This window comes from Pogona vitticeps, chromosome 1 (assembly GCF_051106095.1).
Source record: "Pogona vitticeps strain Pit_001003342236 chromosome 1, PviZW2.1, whole genome shotgun sequence".
NCBI classification, from domain to species: Eukaryota; Metazoa; Chordata; class Lepidosauria; order Squamata; family Agamidae; genus Pogona; species Pogona vitticeps.
In genome coordinates, this window is record NC_135783.1 from 321,726,722 (window position 1) to 321,749,995 (window position 23,274).

General features: G+C 42.9%; 1 protein-coding gene across 1 annotated transcript in view; it reads right to left on the reverse strand.

The window, feature by feature from the left end:
- Nucleotides 1-23,274, reverse strand: part of TMED8 (transmembrane p24 trafficking protein family member 8) — a 30,958-nt gene that overhangs the window by 6,841 nt on the left and 843 nt on the right. Inside the window, exons 2-5 of the mRNA XM_020794356.3 lie at nucleotides 13,430-13,508; nucleotides 10,898-11,015; nucleotides 7,944-8,085; nucleotides 6,916-7,209 (exon numbers count right to left, since the gene is read on the reverse strand). Coding sequence (XP_020650015.2) covers nucleotides 6,916-7,209; nucleotides 7,944-8,085; nucleotides 10,898-11,015; nucleotides 13,430-13,508 — 633 coding nt within the window. The remainder of the gene's footprint in view (nucleotides 1-6,915; nucleotides 7,210-7,943; nucleotides 8,086-10,897; nucleotides 11,016-13,429; nucleotides 13,509-23,274) is intronic.

Sequence of the window (23,274 nt, forward strand, 5' to 3'; positions counted from 1 at the left end):
ATTCACAGAATGACCACTTGAAGAACCATCGTTACAGGTAAGTAACCTTTCTTTCTTCATCGTGGTCTTCTGTGAATGCACACAAAGGGTGATTAGCACGCTTACTAACCGGATGGTGGGCTGTCACTGAAGAGCCGATGCTAGCACTGCCCTCCCGAATCTGGTCTCCTCTTTTGCCCTCACGTCCAATCTGTAGTGGGTTATGAAGGTAGAGGCATTGGACCATGTAGCGGACCGGCAGATGTCGGGCAGGTCAACGCCACGGAGTAAGGCAGTCGATGAGGCAACAGCCCGAGTGGAATGGGCTTTAAGTCCCTGTGGAGGATCTCTGTGGTTGAGCTCGTAGGCAAGGGTAATGGTAGATACGAGCCACCGAGAGAGTGTGGATGGCGAGGCCGGGCAGCCCTTCTTTGGGCCAAAGTAGCAAAGAAAGAGTCTGTTGGCCAGGCAAAAGTCCTTCGTCCTGGACACATAAAAAGCTAAGGACCGTCGAACATTGAGCATGTGGAGCATGCGTTCAACATCAGTAGCCGGAGACGGAAACAAAGTTGGCAGAATAAGTGGCTGATTGACGTGGAAGTCGGAGACCACCTTCGGAAGAAAAGACACGTCCAGGTAAAGCATAACCTTGTCCTTAAAGAATTGAAGAAAAGGTTGGTCATGACGTAGAGCTGCCAACTCGCTAGCTCGACGAGCAGAGGTGATAGCCACTAGGAATAGCGTTTTTAAAGAAAGCATTTTGAGGTCACAGGTAGCCATGGGTTCAAACGGGGGTCTGGATAGGGCATGCAGAACCAAGTAGAGGGACCACTGAGGGAGTGGAGGACGAATGGGAGGTCGGAGGTTAGAGAGACCCCTCAAAAACATCCGGACGGTAGGATGGGAGAAAAGGCGGGAAGAGGGAGAAGCTCTGGGCTGGAAGAAGACAACCGCAGCAAGGTACACCTTGATAGTAGAGATAGACAGGTGGAAATCAAACAGGTAACGGAGATACTGCAGAAGCGTAGAAAGAGATACAGGGGAGGAGACGAGATCCCTCTCCTGGGTAAATTTCAAAAAGCTTTTCCACTTGTAGGCATACAAGCGAGACGTGGAGGGCTTGATGGCGTTGGTCAAGACCTCCTGGATTTCTGGACGATCCTCCACGCCGTCAGATGGAGCGTGTCGAGGTCGGGGTGAAGGACTTTGCCTGCTTCCTGGGTCAGCAGGTCCGGCCACAACGGAAGGGTTACGGAGTCCACAGCCATGCTGACTAGAGTGGGGAACCACACCTGGCGAGGCCAAAAGGGTGCAATGAAAATGGCCGGAGTCATTGAACGTTGGAGTTTGATCAGGGACCTCTGTATCAACGGAATCGGTGGAAATATGTACAAGAGACCCTGGTTCCATGGGATCATAAATGCGTCGCCGAGCGAGTGGAGACCGAGACCTGCCCGGGACGCGTAGCGGGAGCATTTCGCGTTGTGAGGGGATGCGAACAAGTCCAGCACTGGGGTCCCCCATTGGCGGCAAAGGTCCCGGAAGACCAGAGGGTTCAACTCCCATTCGTGTGTCTGATGTTGAAGCCTGCTCAGAGTGTCTGCAATTGTATTGTCCTCTGTGGCTACATGGATGGCCACTGGGTAGATATGATGACGGTAACACCACTCCCAAAGGAGGATGGAGAGATATAGGAGTGAATGAGAGCGGGTTCCTCCCTGCTTGTTGACATAGTGCATTGTGGTAGTGTTGTCCGTCACCAGCTGAACTCCGCGGCTGCGTAGCAGAGGAAGGAAGGACCTGAAGGCCTTGATAACTGCAAGCAGTTCCAGGTGATTGATGTGGAACATGGCTTCCTGTGGTGTCCAGAGGGCGTGAATGGTGTGACGGCCGCAGTGCGCCCCCCAGCCGGACGGACTGGCGTCCGTTGTGACCTGAACGGTGAGACGGAGTGGACGAAAGGGCCGGCCAACCGTGAGATGGGGTGTGTACATCCACCACTGGAGCTGTCTGGTGAGGCGCTTCCTCTGGCTGTCGATCATGGGGTCGAAAAGGGTGAGGAACCATGATTGGAGCGACCGGAGTTTGAGGCGAGCGTGAGCTAGCGCCGGTGTTGTAGAAGACATCAGGCCGAGAAGGTGTTGGGCGTGATGGGCTGTCACCCGAGCGCGGGGAAGGAATTTCCTGATGGCTCGTTGAATCTTGCGTATCCTCTCTGGGGGGAGAAAGACCCGACCCTTTACGGCGTCCAAACAGACCCCTATGTATTGAACCGTTTTGGAGGGAATGAGCTGAGACTTCTGTTTGTTGACAGTGAGACCGAGATTGTGAAGGAGATAGAGGATAAATTTTGTGTCCTTCAGAGAGCGGCTTCGTGAGGTGGAGACTACAAGCCAATCGTCCAGGTAAGGGTAAACGTGGATGCCCCTGAGACGAAGGTAAGCTGCCACTGGGGCCATGACCTTGGTGAAAGTCCGGGGAGCTGTGGACAGGCCGAATGGCAGGGCCTGGAATTCGTAGATTGTGTCCTGAAAGATGAACCGAAGAAACTTGCGGTGGTCGGGGTGGATAGTGACGTGAAAGTATGCGTCCTTTAGATCTATAAGGACGAACCAATTGTTTTTCTTCAGCAGGTGCATGATGGACTCTAAGGTGAGCATCCGAAAACGCCTGGGTCGCAGGTAAGTGTTTAGGAGTCTTAGATCGAGGATGGGCCTTATGCCTCCTCCTCTTTTTGACACCGCAAAGTAGCGGGAGTAAAAACCGCAGTGTATGTCGCGGGGTGGTACTGTAGAGATGGCATCTTTTTGTAATAGAGATAATATTTCTTCTTCGAGCGAGGAGTCGGATGGGGAATGATTTATGAACCCGAGCGGAGGAGATCTTATAAATTCCAGCCGGTAACCGTGTTGAATAATCTTTAGAGCCCAAGCGTCGGTTGTGATGGCAGACCAGTTGTGGAGAAACGGTTGAAGACGGGTGGCAGGAGGTGAACGGGGAAACATGGGGGGCCGAAAGTCAAAGATACTGTTTTTGTTTCCTGCCAGGTGGCTTAAAGGGTTGGCGGCGATGGGGTGGACGAGGCCGGTATCCCTGATAGCCCTGGACAGAAGAAGAGGACTGGCCAGAGCGCTGCTGAGGTAGGTGTTTGTAAGGACGGTACTGTTGAGAAGATTGATACTGACCATAAGATTTACGCCATTGGGGGCGTCGCTGTCTAGATTGAGTCTGAACAGAGTAGGACTTGGCAGTCCTTTTAGCCTTGTGAAGGTCTTCTAAATGGGAGTCGGTCTTTTCGTTGAACAGCCCGGTAGCATCGAAGGCGAGGCTTTCAACCTTAGACTTGACGTCCTCCATTATGTCTGCAGAACGGAGCCAAGCGTGGCACCGGATAGAGATGGCAGACATGAGAACTCTGGCAGAGATCTCTGCTGCATGTCTGATAGAAAGACGTTCATACTTGGATACCGTCTGAGCTTCCTCATATGAGTTAAGGAAAGCTTGCCGGGTGTCTTCAGGTATCATTTTTAGCCCTGACAAAAGCTTGAGCCATAGCTGTTTGTGATAAGCCCCCAGAACAGTCTGATAGTTTATGATTCGAAGTAGCAAGGTGACAAGGGAGTAGATTTTCCTGCCGATGATTTCCAGCTTCTTACCCTCCTTGTCAACTGGAGTAACGTGGGCCTTGGCCGACGGCCTTGAACAGCTTGTTTCAACAATGAGTGAGTTTGGAATGGGGTGCTTGAGTAAAAAGTGAGTATCAGCACCATGAATCTTGTAGAAGTGCTCTGTGCGACGAGGGACATTAGGTGTAGTCGCAGGCTGAGCCCAGAATTCTTTAATGGCCTCCATAACCACAGGAACAAAGGCTATACTGGGGGGAGCGGTACTGTCCTTCTTGATGTCCCCAAAGAACAAGTCCTCACCCGGAGGCGAAGGGAGGTTCAAGTCCAGTTTTAGAGTCTTGGCAAGTCTAGACATCATCTGAGAATAGGAAGAAAAATCCTCAGATGGAGAAGGGGCGTGAGGATCGCCTGTATCGGAAAGCACCAGATCACCCGGGGGTAAGTCGTGCGGTGGCCTGGGTGGGGGTTGTTCCTGATCAGAGTCAGAAGACTGCTCCGTGGACACCTCATCTGGATCAGAGGAGAAGACATCCCTCTTCTTTTTTGGAGGGGGTTTCTCGATGCCGACCTGCGCTGTCGGGGGTCGTACTGGGACCGCAGTCGGCGCCGAGGTGGAAGGAACCGGTTGCGGTGGAGGAGCAACAGGTATCGTAGGAGGCCGTTCTCCAGCCCGAATAGCTCGGCGTCAACGTCGAGGTCGGTTGGACTCTGAGGAAGAAGACAAGTAGATGTACCGGATCTTTTTGCGGTACCGGTCTCGAGATGCGGACGTCGAAGACGAAGAAAGAGACCTCGAACGGTCGCGTCGACGTCGATGGCGCCTACGACGCTTAGCGTGGTCGGAATCCGCCGAGCAAGAAGAAGAGGAACGACGTCGATGCTTGCTACGACGTCGATGGGAGCGGCGCTTCTTCTTAGAGCGTTTGCGCTTAGAGGATTTCGAGTCCGAACGATGGGAAGAGTCGGACTGGGTGGAAGCTCGATGTCTCTTCTTCGACCGTTTCCGTCGAGGAGACTTCGACCTCGAGCGGCCGGAGGAAGGGGACCGACTCGGGGAGCGATGCTTCTCCGTGCGGGAACGTTTGCCTCGAGGAGATTTCGACCTGGAACGCACAGGTGATCGAGGTATTTTCTCTCGAGGAGATCTCGAGTCCGAGTGTATGGACGAGATCGACACGGGAGGCGACCCCTGGCCCGCAGGAAAAGGGCTATGTGGGGCGGAAGCGAGACCAGTAGTGACACCAACTAACTGGCTCGGCGTCGGGGAAGACATTCCCGATGGTATGACTTCAGTACGTCGAGCCGGAGGAGGAGCGGGTACCTCGGACGAGGCCTCGAAGCGTCTCGACAACTCCTCGAGAATCGGTGATGGAATGGAACCCGAGCTCGGAGAAAGTCGAATGGATGTCATTTTAAGCTGGGCGGCCGCCTTCGCTTTGGATGACTTCGACGGCTTAGTTTTCGGAGCCGGAGGCTCGGGGTTCGACGCAGGAGCGGCCGATTTCGACGATGCGGATTTCCTCGACATTTTGGAAACTTTAGAGACGACCGACTGAACAGGAGCTGCTCGAGAAGTAGAAGCCATTTCCCCCTCTGAGGGCGCCGTGGAAGACAACGTTGACTCCCACAGATGAAGTTTAAGGCGCTGCTGGCGAGCCTTAAGAGCGGCTTTAGTGAAGGCGTTGCAGTGTGGGCAAGTTTTGGGATTGTGTGATTCCCCCAAACAATATAGGCAAGTATCGTGGCCGTCCTGGTGGGGAATTTTGCGGTCACACACCACACACCTGCTGAATGGCCCGGAAGGGGACATAGGGCAGTAAGCGAAACCGAAACGACAAGTCCAAGGGATAAGGCAGAGCAGTCCGAAATCAGTCCGAGTAAAGCCAAAAAAATACACCGAGTCGTCAAGTTGAAGGGAAAAAGCGCTAGGGTAGTCCGTGAGCGAAGCTTAGGTCAAAACCAAAGAATCAAATAGATCGCAATAAACGCAGCTAAGACGAGAGGCTCCAAACCGCTAGGCGGAAAAATGGAACTGAGGGACGGTTAGGCTGGGCGTGCGCAGTAGGGGTAGTCCTAAACATTGTTACTTTTCTCTTGCAGCTAGAAAATGTTCCGAGAGGCCCAACGCTGGCGCTGGTATTAACCCTTTGTGTGCATTCACAGAAGACCACGATGAAGAACCATCTCTATTCTTAACCTGTTTACACCTGAAATATTTGGACTATTAAACCTACAAGTTACATTTTCAGTGCTCAGAATAAACACATGAATTCCATGAATACCAGAAAAAAGAATTAAGCATATTTCTGGCTGAATTCAGGTTTTCCTGACACTTTTTATTATTATTTATTTTATTTCATTTATTAAACTTATACGCCACCCATTTAGACATAGTCTACTTTGGGCAGCTCAGAAAAAACAATAAAGTTAATATGTATTGACAATTTTCAACATTTATACAAACGATAGTTAAAAATAGAAGAAAAGAAGAGGCAAGTTAAGTAATGCCCAGAGAGAAGGCCTGTCTATAAAAGGTGGCATAAAAGGTACAGCCAAGCTATACCACACTGAGAACAAATAAAGGAACAACATGTGAAACAAAGATAGGAAGGCAGTCGTTGTTAGACCTAGTCCCAACAAGGGAAATAAGGAAAAAATAAACAATTTTTGCAGTGGTTCCAAGTCTCTGGAATTGACCACCTAATTGTGAGGATTCTTGAAACATATTAAGGAAAAAAATACAATCTGTTTGTTCCAAAAGGCCTGTCAAGGATTTCTATAAGACTGTTAATGTTTTCTTATTAGCTTTGTTTTCTTTCTCATTCTCTTCTTGACAGTCCTGAGAATGGTCTGAAAGAAATACATGGCATGATTCTACTGATAAAATAAAGCAGCACAAGTGCTATAGTGACTAGCTGGGAACCATATCAAAGTAATTTTTTTAATTCTTGATGACAATGCAAGTTTTAAAGCAGTCTTGAAAGTGGTGAAATGTTCAACTTTAGTGGCATTGTTGAAACAACTTGTTTGTAACCATGATGCTGATTTTAGATAATAATAAAATCACTGATTTGTTCATGCTTTCATTTTCTGAACCTATTGGGTATGTCAGGATATACATTCTTGAAAAAACAGAACTGCTGAAACATCTAACAAAAGGAAAGCAGTGAAGAATAAAAGTTTCAGAAACTTCATTTGGCTGTAGAAACATAAACAAAATGTGAATAATATGAATCCATGGAAGATATACTGAAACAGACAGACATTCTGATATTGAATCTTTGTGCCCCATACCAAATTGCCCACTGACCTTCAAACTCTTCATCTTCATCTTCTTCATCACTTGATTCACTGACCTGCACAGTAATGGCAGTACTAGTAATAGAGGTCCAATCAAAATAGACCCCAAAGCCAATATCATAATCTTCTGTGGCAAACTCCCAGCAGACACGCTTTCCATCAGGGTGAGTTGGCACCCGGACTGTTAAGACCTCACCCCGTTTCACCACCATTCGGGAATTCTTTTCCTTTGCCATCTTCATTTTGAACTCTCTTATCTTGGAGCTTGTCCAGGTAGTGGGTGGTATCAAAGGAGGTGGACGAGCTTAAAAAAAAAAAAGAGGAATAATGTCAATGGTTTGTGATCAGCAATGGAGGTATCCATTAACAGGACTGGAAAGTTTAATCCCAGAAATCAGCTATCTGTTCCATCTGCTTCTCTCAAGCCACGTTAGTAAAAGTTGCTACATGGAGGGAGGCCAAAAAAGGTGAATACAAGGAATCATGCCTTTTCTATTGTGGCCCCTAAGCATCTGGAACAAAAAGCTAACAGAGGGACGTCTGGCTCCTTCCCTCATTATGTTTACAAAGACAGTAAAGACCAAAATATTTAAAGTGGCCTTTATAACTGAATATCTGGGATGTTGTCAAAAACAGCTTTTAAAAATCAATTACAGATTTTATAGGATTATTCATGTTTATGGTTATAATCGTTTTTTGTATTGTCATATTGTTTTTGAATGTATTTTTTGTTATTGTGGGGTACTGAGTGTTTGTAAGTTTTAATTGTGTGTAAGCTGCTCAGTGTAGTGCTTGTACCAACGGAACAGCATAAAAATAGTAGGAAAGAATAAAAAATAAACCAACCAACCATCAATCGCAAGACTGAAATAATGTTTCTAAAAGTCACCTGTTCTACTTTTCTTCATGTAACATCCACTACTGCCAGCAAGATTTACAATGAACAATACAAGAGAAAAGGACATTAAGTTACAAGTATTTATTGCACAGAATTCTGACTACTGATCAATACTGAGAGTGAGCAATGCAAGTCCTCACCTTTCTTCTGCTCACCCAGCAAGTCTGTAGTTTCCAGCTCGGCTGAGAGGACATCCACTGCACCTGTGTATTCAGATTGTATCATGACTATATCACCAGGTCCTTGCGGGAGAGGATACTTTGTCACTGGTGCTACAGCTTCCTACACAAAAGACACAAGTTTCCTCAGTATCCTGCTGCAGAAAAAGAAAATTCCTCTTCTGCCAATCTCTACATTTTAGCATACTTTTAAACTGTTAATGTACAATTTCTGGTTGAAATTCTGACACATATAGAAATGTCCAGATACAGAAACTAGGGTACTAGGAGATTCTGTATGTATCTTTTAATATTCAGGTCATCAAGAAGGATACAAGACTATGCCTCTGTCTACAGGCTTCCACTAGTTCTCAAGTTCATCCTATTCTCCCAACTACTATGGGACAGTTTGGTCTTGCTGACCATAGTCCATAGGGGAGAAAGTGGGCAAGAGATGACTGGTGAAATTTGGTAGCAAGTAGTGTCTATCTTATAATCTTAGTTCTTTTCTAGACAATTATAGTCTGTCATTTTATCTGACAATCCCAAAGTTTCCCCAATCCCATCCCAGCTCTTGAACAGAAAACATATTGTCTGTAGAGAAATTCTTTTATAATTATGACAAACTACTAATATCAATTTCATTGACTACACAAAAGCCTTTGACTGTGTGGACCACAACAAACTATGGCAAGTTCTTAAAGAAATGGGAGTGCCTGACTACCTTATATACCTCCTGAGAAACCTATATGTGGGACAGGAAGCAACAATTAGAACTGGATATGGAACAACTGATTGGTTCAAAATTGGGAAAGGAGTATGACAAGGCTGTATATTGTCCCCCATTTTTACTTAAATTATATGCGGAATACATTATGCGAAAGGCAGGACTGGATGAATCCCAAACCGGAATTAAGATTGCCAGAAGAAATAACCTCAGATATGCAGATGATACCACTCTGATGGCAGAAAGTGAGGAGGAATTAAAGAACCTTATAATGAGGGTGAAAGAGAGTCTGAAAGCTTAACATCAAAATGGTCTGAAGCTCAACATCAAAAAAACTAAGATCATGGCCACTGGTCCCATCACCTCCTGGCAAATCGAAGGGTAAGATATGGAGGCAGCGACAGATTTTACTTTCCTGGGCTCAATGATCACTGCAGATGGTGACAGTAGCCACGAAATTAAAAGACACCTGCTTCTTAGAAGGAAAGTGATGACAAACCTAGATAGCATCTTAAAAAGCAGAGAAATCACCTTGCTGACAAAGATCCACATAGTCAAAGCCATGGTTTTTCCAGTAGCAATGTATAGAAGTGAGAACTGGACCACAAAGAAGGCTGACCGCCGAAGAATTGATGCTTCTGAATTGTGGTGCTGGAGGAGACTCTTGAGAGTCCCCTGGACTGCAAAGAGAACAAACCTATCAATTCTGAAGGAAATCAATCCTGAGTGCTCACTGGAAGGACAGATCCTGAAGCTGAGACTCCAATACTTTGGCCATCTCAGGAGAAGAGAAGACTCCCTGGAAAATACCCTGATGTTGGGAAAATGTGAAGGCAAAAGGAGAAGGGGATGACAGAGGACGAGATGGTTGGACAGTGTCATAGAAGCGAACAACATGAATTTGACCCAACTCCGGGAGGCAGTGGAAGACAAGATGGCCTGGTGTGCTCTGGTCCCTGGGGTCACAAAGAATCGGACATAACTTAAAGACTAAACAACAACACTAATATCAATTAGAAGAGTAATATCACTTTGCTATTAAAAAGTTGGTTATTTTAAGAACCCCTGAAGCTCAGGACCAGAAAATTGCATCTGAATCAGAAAGCACTTTGTCTTCCACTAAGCCTTAAAAAGAGGGACGTGGTGGCAGGTTAAACCACAGAAGCCTCTGTGCTGCAGGGTCAGAAGACCAGCAGTTGTAAGGTCGAATCTATGTGAGGAAGTGAGCTCCCGTCGCTTGTCCCAGCTCCTGCCAACCTAGCAGTTCAAAAGCATGCAAATGAAAGTAGATAAATAGGTACCACCTCGGTGAAAAGGTAACGGCGTTCCATGTCTAGTCGTGCTGGCCATGTGACCACAGAAACTGTCTATGGACAAACGCTGACTCTATGTCTTGGAAATGGGGATGAGTACCACGCCCTAGAGTTGGACACGACTGGACTAAATGTCAAGGGGAACCTTTACCTTTACTAAACCTTAAAAATTATAGAACTACTTTTTCAAAAATAATTTCCAACTCCAAAACTTACGTTTTAAGGAAAATCAAAAGCAAATAAGTTACTTTAAGTGTAGCTTTCCATACTTTTTTTTACTATAAGTATAGCTTTATAATGCAAGTATTGCATGCAGCACCACAGGCACAAACTCAGCAGATGACAGAAGGATTACTAACAAGATAGAATTTCATAAATATTCAACGTTCTAAACTCTGAAATGGTTGGCATAAATCAAAATGTATTTGCCAGCATATGGTTGTAACTATACGCTAGTCAAGGTGGATATATAAACTTTCAGTTCAAACACATTCACAGAATACATATAGGAGCATGCCTATATTTTATTTAATCTTAATTTAACATAATTAGTTTAGATACATATTGCTAGTAATGTACGTAACTCCAACTGGTTATTACAACTTGCCCTGATTTATAAGCTGTTTCTAAGTATTTTAACAAAACAGTCAGTGCTTTATAATAGAGGCTGAAACATTTGCCGTGATGTCCCATAATAACTATATCAATCTGGAAAAATGTTTCACAGCTCAGTCTAGCTATCACTGCTTCATCCTGCCTCTCCCCACTACCACAGGGGTTAGTTCTGGTTGTTGTTATTTATTTTACACTTATAGAAATCCAACTGTGTGCATATTTCTATCTCAATTTAGAACACATGTCTTTGGAACCTTGTTACCATGAAAGAAATCCCCTACCTCTTTTTGTGGCTTAGTCAGGCTCTTCTTTCCTGCTACATCTCGCTCCTTCAGATTATCACCAGCACCTTCAGAATCCTTTGTTGTATCTGCATTTATAGCAGATGCATTCTGCAGCCTCTCAGAGAAAGAACACACATCAGTTCAAGATTTAAAAGTGTTAAACTAGCAGGTGAAACAAAAGAAACTACATCCTATTGGGAGAATCATAAACTGGGCTTAGAAGAGGACTTGAAAGCTTAAGGAATGGGATTCTGTGTCACATATTTTTCTGTCACAGCTAACAGAAGCTAAAGGAAGAATGAATTATTATGCTGCACTGTATTCCCAAAGGAAGCAAAAATTTACCCCAGCTGTGTCCTTTAACGTCGCCTCATAGAAGGGTTGCCTTGTAAACACTAGCTTTAACAAATTGCACCCAACTCTCAAGCTGAATTAGACACTGTAGTTTAATTTCCAAACACACCAGAATTATTTTTTACTTGAGCTGAAAATTTTCCATATCTCAGATAGAACTATTCTTTAAAAAATCGTATGCAAATACTGTACAGCTTACAGGTAACAGCAAAGGGACAGCAAAATGGTCTTGCTAAAGAGCTTATTACAGCTGTAAGTTCCTGTCCCTGCCAACCCCTCATCCTCCAAATCTGACCACTGCACTATGCTTCAAACAACTACATAAAGTGCCTTATATCAAGTCAAACCAGTGTTCCATCTACACCATTATAGTCCACTTCAATGTAATTGGCAGTAGTGGTCCAAGGCTGCGAGCAGATGTCTTCTTAGCCTTGCTGTGTAAAATCATCTCAAATAAGAACCAATTCAGCTGGAGATCTTCTGCACGCAAAACATGTTTTCTCTCATTTTTCACAGCATGACAAATCAATTTACCGTATTTTTCGCTCCATAAGACGCACTTTTCCATAAGACGCACCAATTTTTTAGGAGAAGAAAACAGGAAAATATAATCTGTTTTCTTCACTCCATAAGACACACAGACTTTCCACCCCCCTGTTTTGTGGGAAAAAAGTGCGTCTTATGGTGCGAAAAATACGGTAACAAGTTTTTGATGTGTTGTATATAAAAAGAGAGAAACAAACAAGTAAAGGCAAAGACCAGTGACAATACCCTCTTCACAAATTCCATCTTACTGAAGAATGTCTCTGTGGGTAGTGCTCCATGCATGCTGATGTTATCACATAACATTCACCAAGCTCAAGGGATCCTAGAGGATCCATCAAGGCAAGTGGCTCTACCATATTTGCCACTGCTGTTGTGCAGACTAAACTAGTGATTAGCAACTGACAAGGGCCTTCTTGGCTATAGCCCTACTGACATTTAATCCACCCTACCTTACATGCTGGCCTTACTGTCATAGGGCACATTTCAGCACCAAGTTAAGACCTAGGCAAGTACAATACTCAAGTCTGCTCTGATTTACCACTGCTGATTTTATACTGTATTGTATTTCATTGTCCCATAGTTTTTTTGCAGCATTGCATTTCTTGATTAAATTCTGCCCTAATATTCACTGTTACAGAATAGGTGAGAAAGATTTAACAATGTTTTTTAAAATTAATAAACCTACAGTGACAGTATCATCTTCTGTCTATAGATGTGGCCATAACCATGTTGAAAAGTGAAACATGTTCTAGCAACAAATTTAGATAGAAAATGAGAAATCAAAACTTAAACTTGGTCTTAGCCATGATGACTACCTTGTCTTAGCTAAGCAAGTCTACTGAATGTCTTTCATAAAAGAATATGAAATTACAATCAAACAGGTGCACTGTTCTCCAAAGTCTGTAAGACTACAAGCAACATTCCTAGATGGTGACAAAATTACAGAGGCAACAAGGATTTTAGTTTCCTTGGTGATACAAATGTTGTATGCCAGGATTACCCTTGATTGCTTTTAACAACACTGTGCTCCCTCAGTAAATAGAAGAGGAAGTATACTGTATTTGGCCCAATTCATTTCCTTCTCTCTCTTTTTCAGAGTATATATGTTGTACTGTATGACTAATGGCTGAAATCCAGCAGTAAGTCACAACTAAAGTAGGCTTATTAAATCAATGGAATTTACAGAGGAGTTCATTCACTAAATCTAGGTTGATTCTATGGGCCTATCTTAGCTGCAACTTATTACGTACTGGAATTCAGCCCATATGTATTATTGAATCAGTGTTTCAGCACTGAAAATCTCACCAATAAAGAAGCAGAGTGGAATTTACACATATTCTCTACAACCAAGATTACAAAGTCAGTTCTTCCGAGTTGGGCAAGCCTATTTTTTAATTCAAACAAACAGTTTCCCCATCTTACATTAAAGCAGAAAATTGGAGTACTCTAAAACAATACTTCAGAATGAAGTATTTCACATAAGTTTTTTTCTACTTTAACTCTGATGGACAAAAGCTGATTGTGAGATCCCCCATCACAGAAAGCTATGAGAGATGAAGAGTGTCCTTTATTTTTGCTCTCTTGAAAGTAAATTTAGATACGTATTCATCGTGCACACATATTTCCTACCTGCATGGCAAACATTCATCTCCTTCAGTGGTAGCTGTTTGGGATGCAGGTTCTGACCAGTGAGCTGAACCTTCATTCTCTGAAAGATAACAAAGCTAGAAATAGCCTTTGATCTTTCTGTAGTGGTAGATGCAATGTTAGGTATGAAAAGCTTTGTAGGCAAGCTCTTGTTATGATATATCTTGCCTTAGCAGGATTCAGAGATTTTAACAGAAAAGAGTGAGAAAAGCAACTACACATTTGGGAGAGGGGAGGAAATGCATGAGACCAAGCATTTAAGCATGTATCTTTGCTTGTACCAACCACTGATTTGTTTTTCTATAGAATGTTGAATCAAAAAACTTTTTAAAAACTGTTTACAAAATAGGGGCCTAACATGATAAATCAGGGTGCAACTAACTGCATTGGTCGTTTTGATGTGGACTGGTGCAGTCTAAATATGGTCGCTTGGGGTTGGGAAAGAGAGGAGTGATATGCTATTTGGCATGATCCTCACATCCAAATGACACATCTTCACCCTTCTGGCAACTTCAAGGAATCTGGGTGGGCTTGGCATTTGCTGAAAGCAGCTCTCATCCCATCTCCCCTCATTCTCTCCAGAGAGATTCAGGCTGAGGTCCTGAGCGAAAAGAGGAGGACTTGTCCCACATGGGACTTTAATTCAAAGTAAACAAGCTGTCAATCTGGTTCTTACAAATTTCCATTATTAAACAATTGTCCAACAGTGGGCTTTTACTCAGCAATATTTGCCCCAGAAACCAGATGAGCTTGACTCCCACTAAACAGGTCCATCTGGTTCCTGGTCTCCAAAATGAAGGAAATTCCCTCCCAGAGATGCATACGGAGTTGCCTATGGTCTGAGGAAAGGAGAGCTGGTGGGGAGCACACCCCCACTCACTGCCTTTTGCAAACAGGGAATTTAGAAGTTGATTTTTTTTCTGCAGCTGAAGAGATGAAGGGCTGGACTGGATTTAGTGCTGAGATACAACCCGTCAACCTGTGTTTACTCAGAAGTAAGTCTTATTCATTTGAATGATCCTGGTGCTACATATATGCAAACCTGACAATAGTCAAAGTTAATTTAGCAGTCTCAGAGCAAGGCTCAATTTTTAATCCATTTCCAGCAATTGCATATGCTGAGAATGGACTAAACTAGAATGAACCAGTCTGCACCAGCAATTGCATTGTGTGTTCACTGGGAAAAGAAGTTCACCACTGCAGCACAACAAATGCTGAGTGAGCCTTCAGATTAATTTTCTGGCATTTGAAAATTTTACAATCCTAAATTTTCTACAATATTAAAATCAGTCTGATATAGCATGTAAGGCTATTTAGCAAACAAAAGTTGCTATAAATGTTCCAGGTTAATTTCACTTGCTATATGTACAAAAAATTTCCCAATTGCCAAAAGTAGCTGAACTAAAAAGCCTCAGTGCTTCTATCCTGCAAGCCCCACCTCTATAACAAAGCTGGTAAAGCCTAACAGTAAGGGACAGGAGAACACTGAAACAATTAGCATTTTCACAGCACTTTCAAGGCATTCAAAGCATTTTACACACATTGGCCAAAATTGTTTCGCTTAGTGTTGTAAGCCACATTAGAGTAGGCTCACTAATTTCATACAGATTTGGTAAGTCAGCTCCTCCTTAAGTTCCATTGATTCACATTGGCCTACTCTAGCTATGACTTACTATGCTATAGGTCCAGTACAGGGAACATGTGACCCTTGAAATGTTGGACTGAAACTCCTGTCAGCCATCAAAAGACCTAAGCAGGCTAAGGCTGGTAGGAGTTGCAGTTAAGCAAATCTACATATTTCCTACTCCTGTCTTTAATAGACTAGCTGTAAATTGAGTAAAATGTGTAACATAGTTAAAATTTGCTGTATTCCGAGAATATTTTCTTAAGTATTTCATCATATGTATAATATGTTTGTAGATAACTTTCCACAAACTTTATGAAACAATCCAACAATAAGGATTAATTTTTACAGTGCTCTAAGACTCATCAAAGGCTGGCTTCTATCCAGGAGGGATCATATGCAACTGGTAGAGATGGGGGTATTCGTATACGAATAGAAATATCCCTGCGCACCTGGACTTAACAAGGGTCTGGACCATCCTCTCATGCGTCCAGGGGTGTTGGCATCTTCGCTCATCCTTCCAATCACTCCTGAGGTGCTGCTCTCTTCCCGCTGGGCTAGCCACTCCAGGCAGTGGGGCGGAGGATGAGTCTCCCTGCACAGCTGCCAAGTGGCTAGCCAAGCGAGAAGAGAGCGGTGCTCTGGGAGTGATGAGAAGGATGAGCAAGGCTGCTGCTGGGCACATGACTGGACAGTCCGGCCCCACTCGTTAAGTCCAGCTGCACGGGAATATTCATACAAATACCCCCATCTCTAACCACTGGTTCCCAAAATGTGCTCACAAGAGCAAACACTCGTGCTTTTTTTTCTTTCTGCTACCACAAGCCATTTGTGAAATCACGTCTGAACTGACACAGGTGGTCTCATAACCAGGGGTCATTCTGCCTGTTTAAAATCCTATCCACAAATGTACTGTCAAATTATTTAATTTACTAAATGACAATTGGCCCTTTAACTCAATTGCCAGCACAAATTACCTGCAGGATAAAGGTATTTTAGGACTCCAGTCGGTCAACAGAACAACTTCCCCTTTTTGCTCTGTTATGTTGTTGAGATTTATAGAGATTTCAGTAAACAAAAAAATGTTCATTTTCACAACACTTTGACAATACATGTACTAGTTCCTTCCTTACACTGGATTCGGTAGAAAGATCTTTCTTATGTAACATGCAATTTTACCAAACTAATGAACAGAGGCCAATATATGGCAATTTTAGATTTCTAACAATGGATGCTACAAACAAGGTTGTATGCCACGGTATACGGGGGTGGGGTGTGTTTATTTATTTAATTAATTATTCATTCATCCACTCATTCATTCATTTTAAAGCACGGTGTATATGTAGATTTTATGGCTGCAGAAACAATTGTAGAATATGAGGGTACAGATCAGAAGTATTGAGAAAGCTGCTAAGAAAGAACTATAGTCATGGCTCCATAACACTCTTTCCATAGCAATGGTTACAAAATGGGGGAATCAGGTGAATGTACAGATTTTTTAAGGAAGTTATTCACAAGCAAAGTTAAACAGAAACCTTTTAAAACAGACCTATCACAAGCTTATATATTTGGAGAATCAACACAATAAAATAAATTAAAATGGAGACCAGGTGAGGGGAGACTTCCTTCTTCAGCTACAGAAGCTGATTGGTCACTTAGAAGTAGAATGGAAGCAAATATTTACTTTAAGGACATCACATTTGCACTGCATGAACAGAATGTTATTTTGGGGGGGGGGAATACAGTACTTACAAATCATATAAGGAGAAAGGAGTCTCATCCTTCATCCGTATCTAGGACTAGGCTATCTCCCAGCTACTTCTGTGATCAACACTATAAGAGATGCACTCTGTTTTTAATGGCACTTACTCAACACCCTTTGCATATTGACAAAGGCATGGGATAGCTAAGCAATACTAGCACTGCTTATTTTCAGAAACAGCGCTTGATATTTACACATCCCTTCCAAGGGCATTTGTATTTCACATACTTCTTGCAGCAAACCTTGTTGTGTAAGTAGATAACTAACCTCAAACTATAGCTGAGGGGCTACACAATAGCTTTCTTATGTCTCTCTGGTGAGTTTTAGGCAGTGAGTTGAGCAGTCATTTAGAAGTTAATTTTGGGTGTCATGAAGATAGTAAATTATTTATTACTGGTATACTGTATTTTAACTTGCAGGAAGAGACAATTGTGGGTGTGTTTTCTTTTTTTGGCTTTTTTTTAACCTTAATTGTCCACATAGCTTGGTCAGCCTTAGATACTATACAATTCAGCTTAAGAGGAGGAGTAAGTGCTATACCATTTCAACAGGGCGGGCTCAAGCATGATAGAGACTGGGAAATAACGACTTCCTGTTTGGTAATCCTGTCCTTTAATAATAGCACTGCACCAGATGTCAAAGAAAACCATGAAGAAGCAGAGAAACTGAAGTAAGGAAAGTTAGGTGGAAGACTAGAAAATAATAACTCCTAATCCTAGGGGCCTCCAGTTTAACCATTAGCCATCACACTGCTTTGGTTTAATTCAGCTTTCTCTAGGCATTGTGAAATGGACAGTGGACAGTGTCACCAAATCGACCAACATGAATTTGACCAAACTCCGGGAGGCAGTGGAAGACAGGAGGGCCTGGCGTGCTCTGGTCCATGGGGTCGCGAAGGGTTGGACACGACTTAATGACTAAACAACAAGGCATTGTGAAGCAAACTATTATTTGTCTATAAAAGGGGAAGGCAAAGGTCTTTATAGTAATAATATTATACATTACATGATGCAACAGTTACATCAAGGAGTATACACCTAATTATAAAACCACTGCACCTTAGGGGAAAGTTAGACAAGGAAATAACTCAAGGGAGCAGAAGCTATTAGAAGCATGCTCTTGACAAACACGTTTTTCAAACAGTATTTTAAAAACAAGAAGGCTGAACATAGAATGATATCACCATATTATTTTTTGGGTGATAATAGTGATGGCCAGATGTATTTCAAACATTTTATACAATATACCAAGTCAGTCCCCACACCTATTCAAACATTATTCTACACTTCTATTATATAGTATGAATGTTATTGATTACCTGCTTATAAAGAGAGTTCTGCAACATCCAAATGCTGACTGTGCCATCACAACTGGTTTCATGCTATTTGATTCCCTCTATGTGTATGTGCCTTCAAGTCTTGATTCCCTCTGTGTGTGTGTTCTGTGCCTTCACGTCAGGTTCAACATACAGCAACCTTACTAGGGCTTTCTTTTTTTTTTTTTAAGTATTTATTTAAGGACAGGGTAGGGAATACAAAAAGTAAGGGGGAAGAGGGAAGAGGGAGAAAAAGGTTAGGGGGATAGGAGAACACAGTGTATACCATCATCCAATCAATTCATGTTACAATAACAAATCAACTTTTTGCTTTTTCACAGTTTGATTACCCTCCTGCTTTCATCTTATCATTTAATTTTAGTTTAATTCTATGTTACTCCAACACTATCTGGTAACTGCAGCCATTTATACATCCCATCGCTCAGTTTCCTTTTGAATTGAACAGTCTTTCAGCCCATCTGACAGAATATCCATTTTTGTCACTTCCCATATTTTCACAATAAGATTCTCTTGTTTCAGTGTCTCTTTCTTGAGATTTTTAACATAATGCTTTTTAATTTTGGAAGCTGCGTAGGTCACTGGATAACTCTCTATCCCATCTATGTTACCTGGTGTCATGCCCAATAAAGATGGTTCTAAAGTTTGTACAGCTTCGTTTAAGTTTTGTTTGGCATCTAATGTCCCCTCTTTCGTCACTTTCATCAGATCTTCTATTTTGCTAAGACCTTTATTCACTTGCTGAAACCCTGTTATTATTATTTTTTTTGCATAATAATCTGCCATTCCTTTTCTATTTCTTGTACCACTTTTCCAAAATTTTGGGATTGAACAGACCAAGTCTCCATTTGTTGTCTTAAATTTTTGGAGGCCATCTCAGGCTTACCAATGAATGGGGTTTGTATAAATAATACTATGCCCTTAACCACAATGATCACCCCTTATATATCCTTCAACAGTTTCCACAATTTTATCAACAATCCAAACCCCTAATCATAAACCTCCCCTTAGATTTGCTTCCAATCTTTATCCAAATATCATAATATAAAAATCAACTTTTAACCCAGCAAATTCAAAGTCAAATAGAACTGTGGCACAATTATTTCTTCTTCTCCAGAGTTTAGCAAGCTTCTACTATCAGTCTCACTCGCAGTCCGGCAAACAAAACAACAATCACATAGTCTCAAACTGTCCAATAGTGTTGTCCTTGAAGCCTGTCTTATGATCTTTCCATTAACCCCTTGATGCTCCTCAGTCCAGTCGACCACATCAGCTCCTTCTTTCTTCTCCAGAAAACAACCGGATTCTGTTATTAACAGTTCACAGAGTCCAGGAAAAGGCAAAGAGAAACATGTCCCAGCCAAACTGCATTCACGAAACTCAAGTCTCTTAAGTCCTGTCCGATGGTATTAGAACCGTCTGGGATTCTTTTCCAGAAACATAAGATTTATTTTTCCGTCTCACTCTCTCGGCTTTGAAACCAGCCTGCTATATTAAGAGTTCACTTGGGTAGGAGAGTTCGTTTCGCTTTTGAGGCAGACTGATAAGATAGGCTCGCCGCTGCTTTTCTTCTTTCAGCCAAATATTTTCATTCTTATTTTCAGCTTAATGGGGCTGTTTCATAAATCAAAGGTTTCAGCTTACTTAGTTGTTATATATTTTAAGCTTATATTGGTTGTTCTCTTCTCCCCCGGTAAAGGGTTACTCACGGCTCCATGCCAAATATGGCACCCGCTCCGATCCGTGCTGGGTGATTTCTTCAGAGGGAAGAAGTCTGGGTTTGCATCCCTTTCTTCTCCTTCTGCTGCTCACCATCTGCTTCAGAGAGACTTCTCCTAGACCATAGGTCGGGGAACAGGGGTAAATTACCCCAAATGGGGTAAAAGTGAAAATCCTGGAGGTAATGAGCAGAGTGCTACCCCCCTCCCTCCCACTCACCCTCACCCTCTGCAGCCAAAGCTTTAATTCTAAACCACCTCGCCCTGTTATTTCCTTCCTTGCAGCAGGGCACTTCTAAATGCTCCGTTTGTTCAGAGATCAGGGAGATAAGCTTCCCTAATTGGTTGCAGAAGGAAAGGTGCGAGAGACTGAGGACTTCAAGCTTATTTAAATGTACAAAAAGAGTGTGTGTGTGTGTGTGTGTGTGTGTGTGTGTGTGTGTGTGTGTGTGTGTGTGTGTGTGTGTGTGTGTGTGTGTGTGTGTGTGTGTGTGTGTGTGTGTGTGTGTGTGTGTGTGTGTGTGTGTGTGTGAGAGAGAGAGAGAGAGAGAGAGAGAGAGAGAGAGAGAGAGAGAGAGAGAGAGAGAGAATGAATACTCAGAACTGAAAATGAACAGGCAGGAAAGCAAAAGAGAAACTGAATTAAGGCGGGGGGAAGGGTGGCTTTTTAAGGTGCTGTCTAGGTTTATTATTGCTTTACTCCCAAGAGGCAGGCATCTTTGAATTTCGTGGCTGCTGTCACCATCTGCAGTGATCATGGAGCCCAAGAAAGTGAAATCTGTCACTGCCTCCATCTCTTCCCCTTCTATTTGCCAGGAGGTGATGGGACCAGTGGCCATGATCTTCCTTTTTTTGATGTTGAGCTTCAGACCATTTTTTGCACTCTCCTCTTTCACCCTCATTAAGAGGTTCTTTAATTCCTCCTCACTTTCTGTCATGCTTTTGCATAGTCAATGAAGCAGAAGTAGATGTTTTTCTAGAGCTCTCTGGCTTTCTCCATAATCCCGCGCCTGTTAGCAATTTGGTCTCTAGTTCCTCTACCCCTTCGAAATCCAGCTTGTACTTGTGGGAGTTCTCGGTCCATGTACTGCTGAAGCCTGCCTTGGAGGATTTTGAGCATAACCTTGCTAGTGTGTGAAATGAGTGCAATTGTATGGTAGTTAGAGCATTCTTTGGCACTGCCCTTCTTTGGGACTGGGATGTAGACTGATCTTTTCCAATCCTCTGACCACTGCTGAGTTTTCCATTGATGATGATAAAAAAAGCACATTGGTCCTTTGATATTGGGCTGTGGCACCAGGGTGGGTGACATGACCTTTAGCCTGGTTTGTTCCTTTTTGCACACCACACATAGAATAATTAAAGTGGTAGTGAACCACCACCACCAATTCTGTGTTGGCTGTCTCTAGCAAGCATGTCATTGCTAGCACCACTCTGGAAGCCACTAATGATCCTCTGAAAGCTAGCAAAATTTTAATGCAACTTGCTAGGCATGTTGGACACCTTACTACTCCCTATACCACACCATGGCTGGAGTGCAATGTATTCCAGCAAAAATAGTGCACATCTTTATCAAATTTGGTGCATCCTGCTAGTTCGGTACACAGCCTGTGTACATTCAATAATATTTTTAATTCAAATAATGTATGATTTCCTTCCTTTCGATTCAAGGGGGTAATGTCGACGTATATAAATTTGGGGGGGGGGGGTAAAAGGTAAAAAAAAGTTCTCTGACCCCTATCCTAGACTCTCCTTCGATCCCCATTTCAAAAAGGGGATCCCGGACCAGACGGTTCCAGTTTTTCCAGAGAGAGCTCTTCTCTGGTGCTACTGGCAGCACCGCAACAAAGCCCCGCCTGATGTTTACTAGGGCTTTCAAGGTAAGTGAGATATTTAAGGAGTTACCACTTCCACTCCTCCAGTGAGTTCCATGGTTAAGTGGAGATACAAACCCAGGTCTCCAGAGTCCTAGTCCATCACTCTATCCACTACACCATACTGGGAATCAAATTCACTGTCTAGCTACTAGAATACCATGATTTTGAAACAGAAGAAACTCTTGTGTCACAGAACACAGCACGAATTTCTACATTAATGTGGATAACCATTTTCTGAACAGAATAAGGATTTTCAAGGACTTTTGTATGCTGCTGCTCTAGTTTGATCGACAAATATATTTACCAATGAGCACCTCTAATGATCACCTTCATTCATTATTCTTCCTTGTGCAACAGGTTCTAATGAGCAATACTGAGGCAAGATAACCTAAGACACCCTTGCAGTAAACCACAACTTACCTAAAGACTACATACTCCAGGAAAATGCTTGATATATAACTACTACAGGGATATTCCTGTATGGAGATAACGCACGTCTGTGGATAAATAGCCTAGTTAAAGAATGTTATTAAATTTGATCTAAATTCTTAGCCATTTGCAGCTTAAACATTACGTGAACGATGGTTGTTGTGGGTTTTTTTGGGCTGTTTGGACGTGTTCTGGAGGTTTTTCTTCCTAAAGTTTCACCAGTGCCTGTGGCCGGCATCTTCAAAGGACAGGAGCTAGAACTCTGTGTTCTGGTGTAGTGTGTGGGACTGCTGAGTATTTGTAGCTGTGGGATCAGCTTTTTGTGGGTGATTATGGTGATCACGGTGTTTTTTGTTATGGGTGTTTTGTTGTGATAAGGGGGGAGATTATCTGTCACTTTGATTGATGGGTGTCATTAGCTAGTCTTTTGTGTGCAGTGATAACCGGTCCTTGTGGCTCCCTAGTTAATTTAACTTTTTGCAGGCTGATAACCTCCCCTCTTATCACAAAAAAAACACCCTGATCAGAAGAAACACCCAATCTCCTGAAAATAACAAAAATCTGATCCTGCAGATACAAATACGCAGCACTCACACACACTACACCAGAATACAGAGTTCTATTCCTGTCCTCTGAAAATGCCAGCCACAAAGACTGGTGAAAGGTTAGGGGAAAAAACCTCCAGAACACAGTCAAACAGCTTGAAAAAACCAAAAACAACCATCGGAGCCTGGCTGTGAAAGCCTTCAAGAACACATTATGTGAACTGTTGCAGCTTAAGCATTATGTGAACTGGTTTGATAGAAAAAGAAAATCAAAAAAATTGAATGCTCAAAAAGGGAACAGCAGGTGACAGCAAATAAAAGATTTTGTACATTTTGTGACCAACCTCCATGACACCCCTCTCTCCAAATTATAGCTAAAGGCCACTTAATGCATTGGTTAATGGCCATAGGAATACACCGACAGCTTCATGGATGTTTACTGAAATGATCATGTTTAAATGAAGTTAACTCCTTCTAAGTTTATACTATAAGATTTCACTTCGAGTTTATAAATGACTACTGATGTGCAATATGTTAAA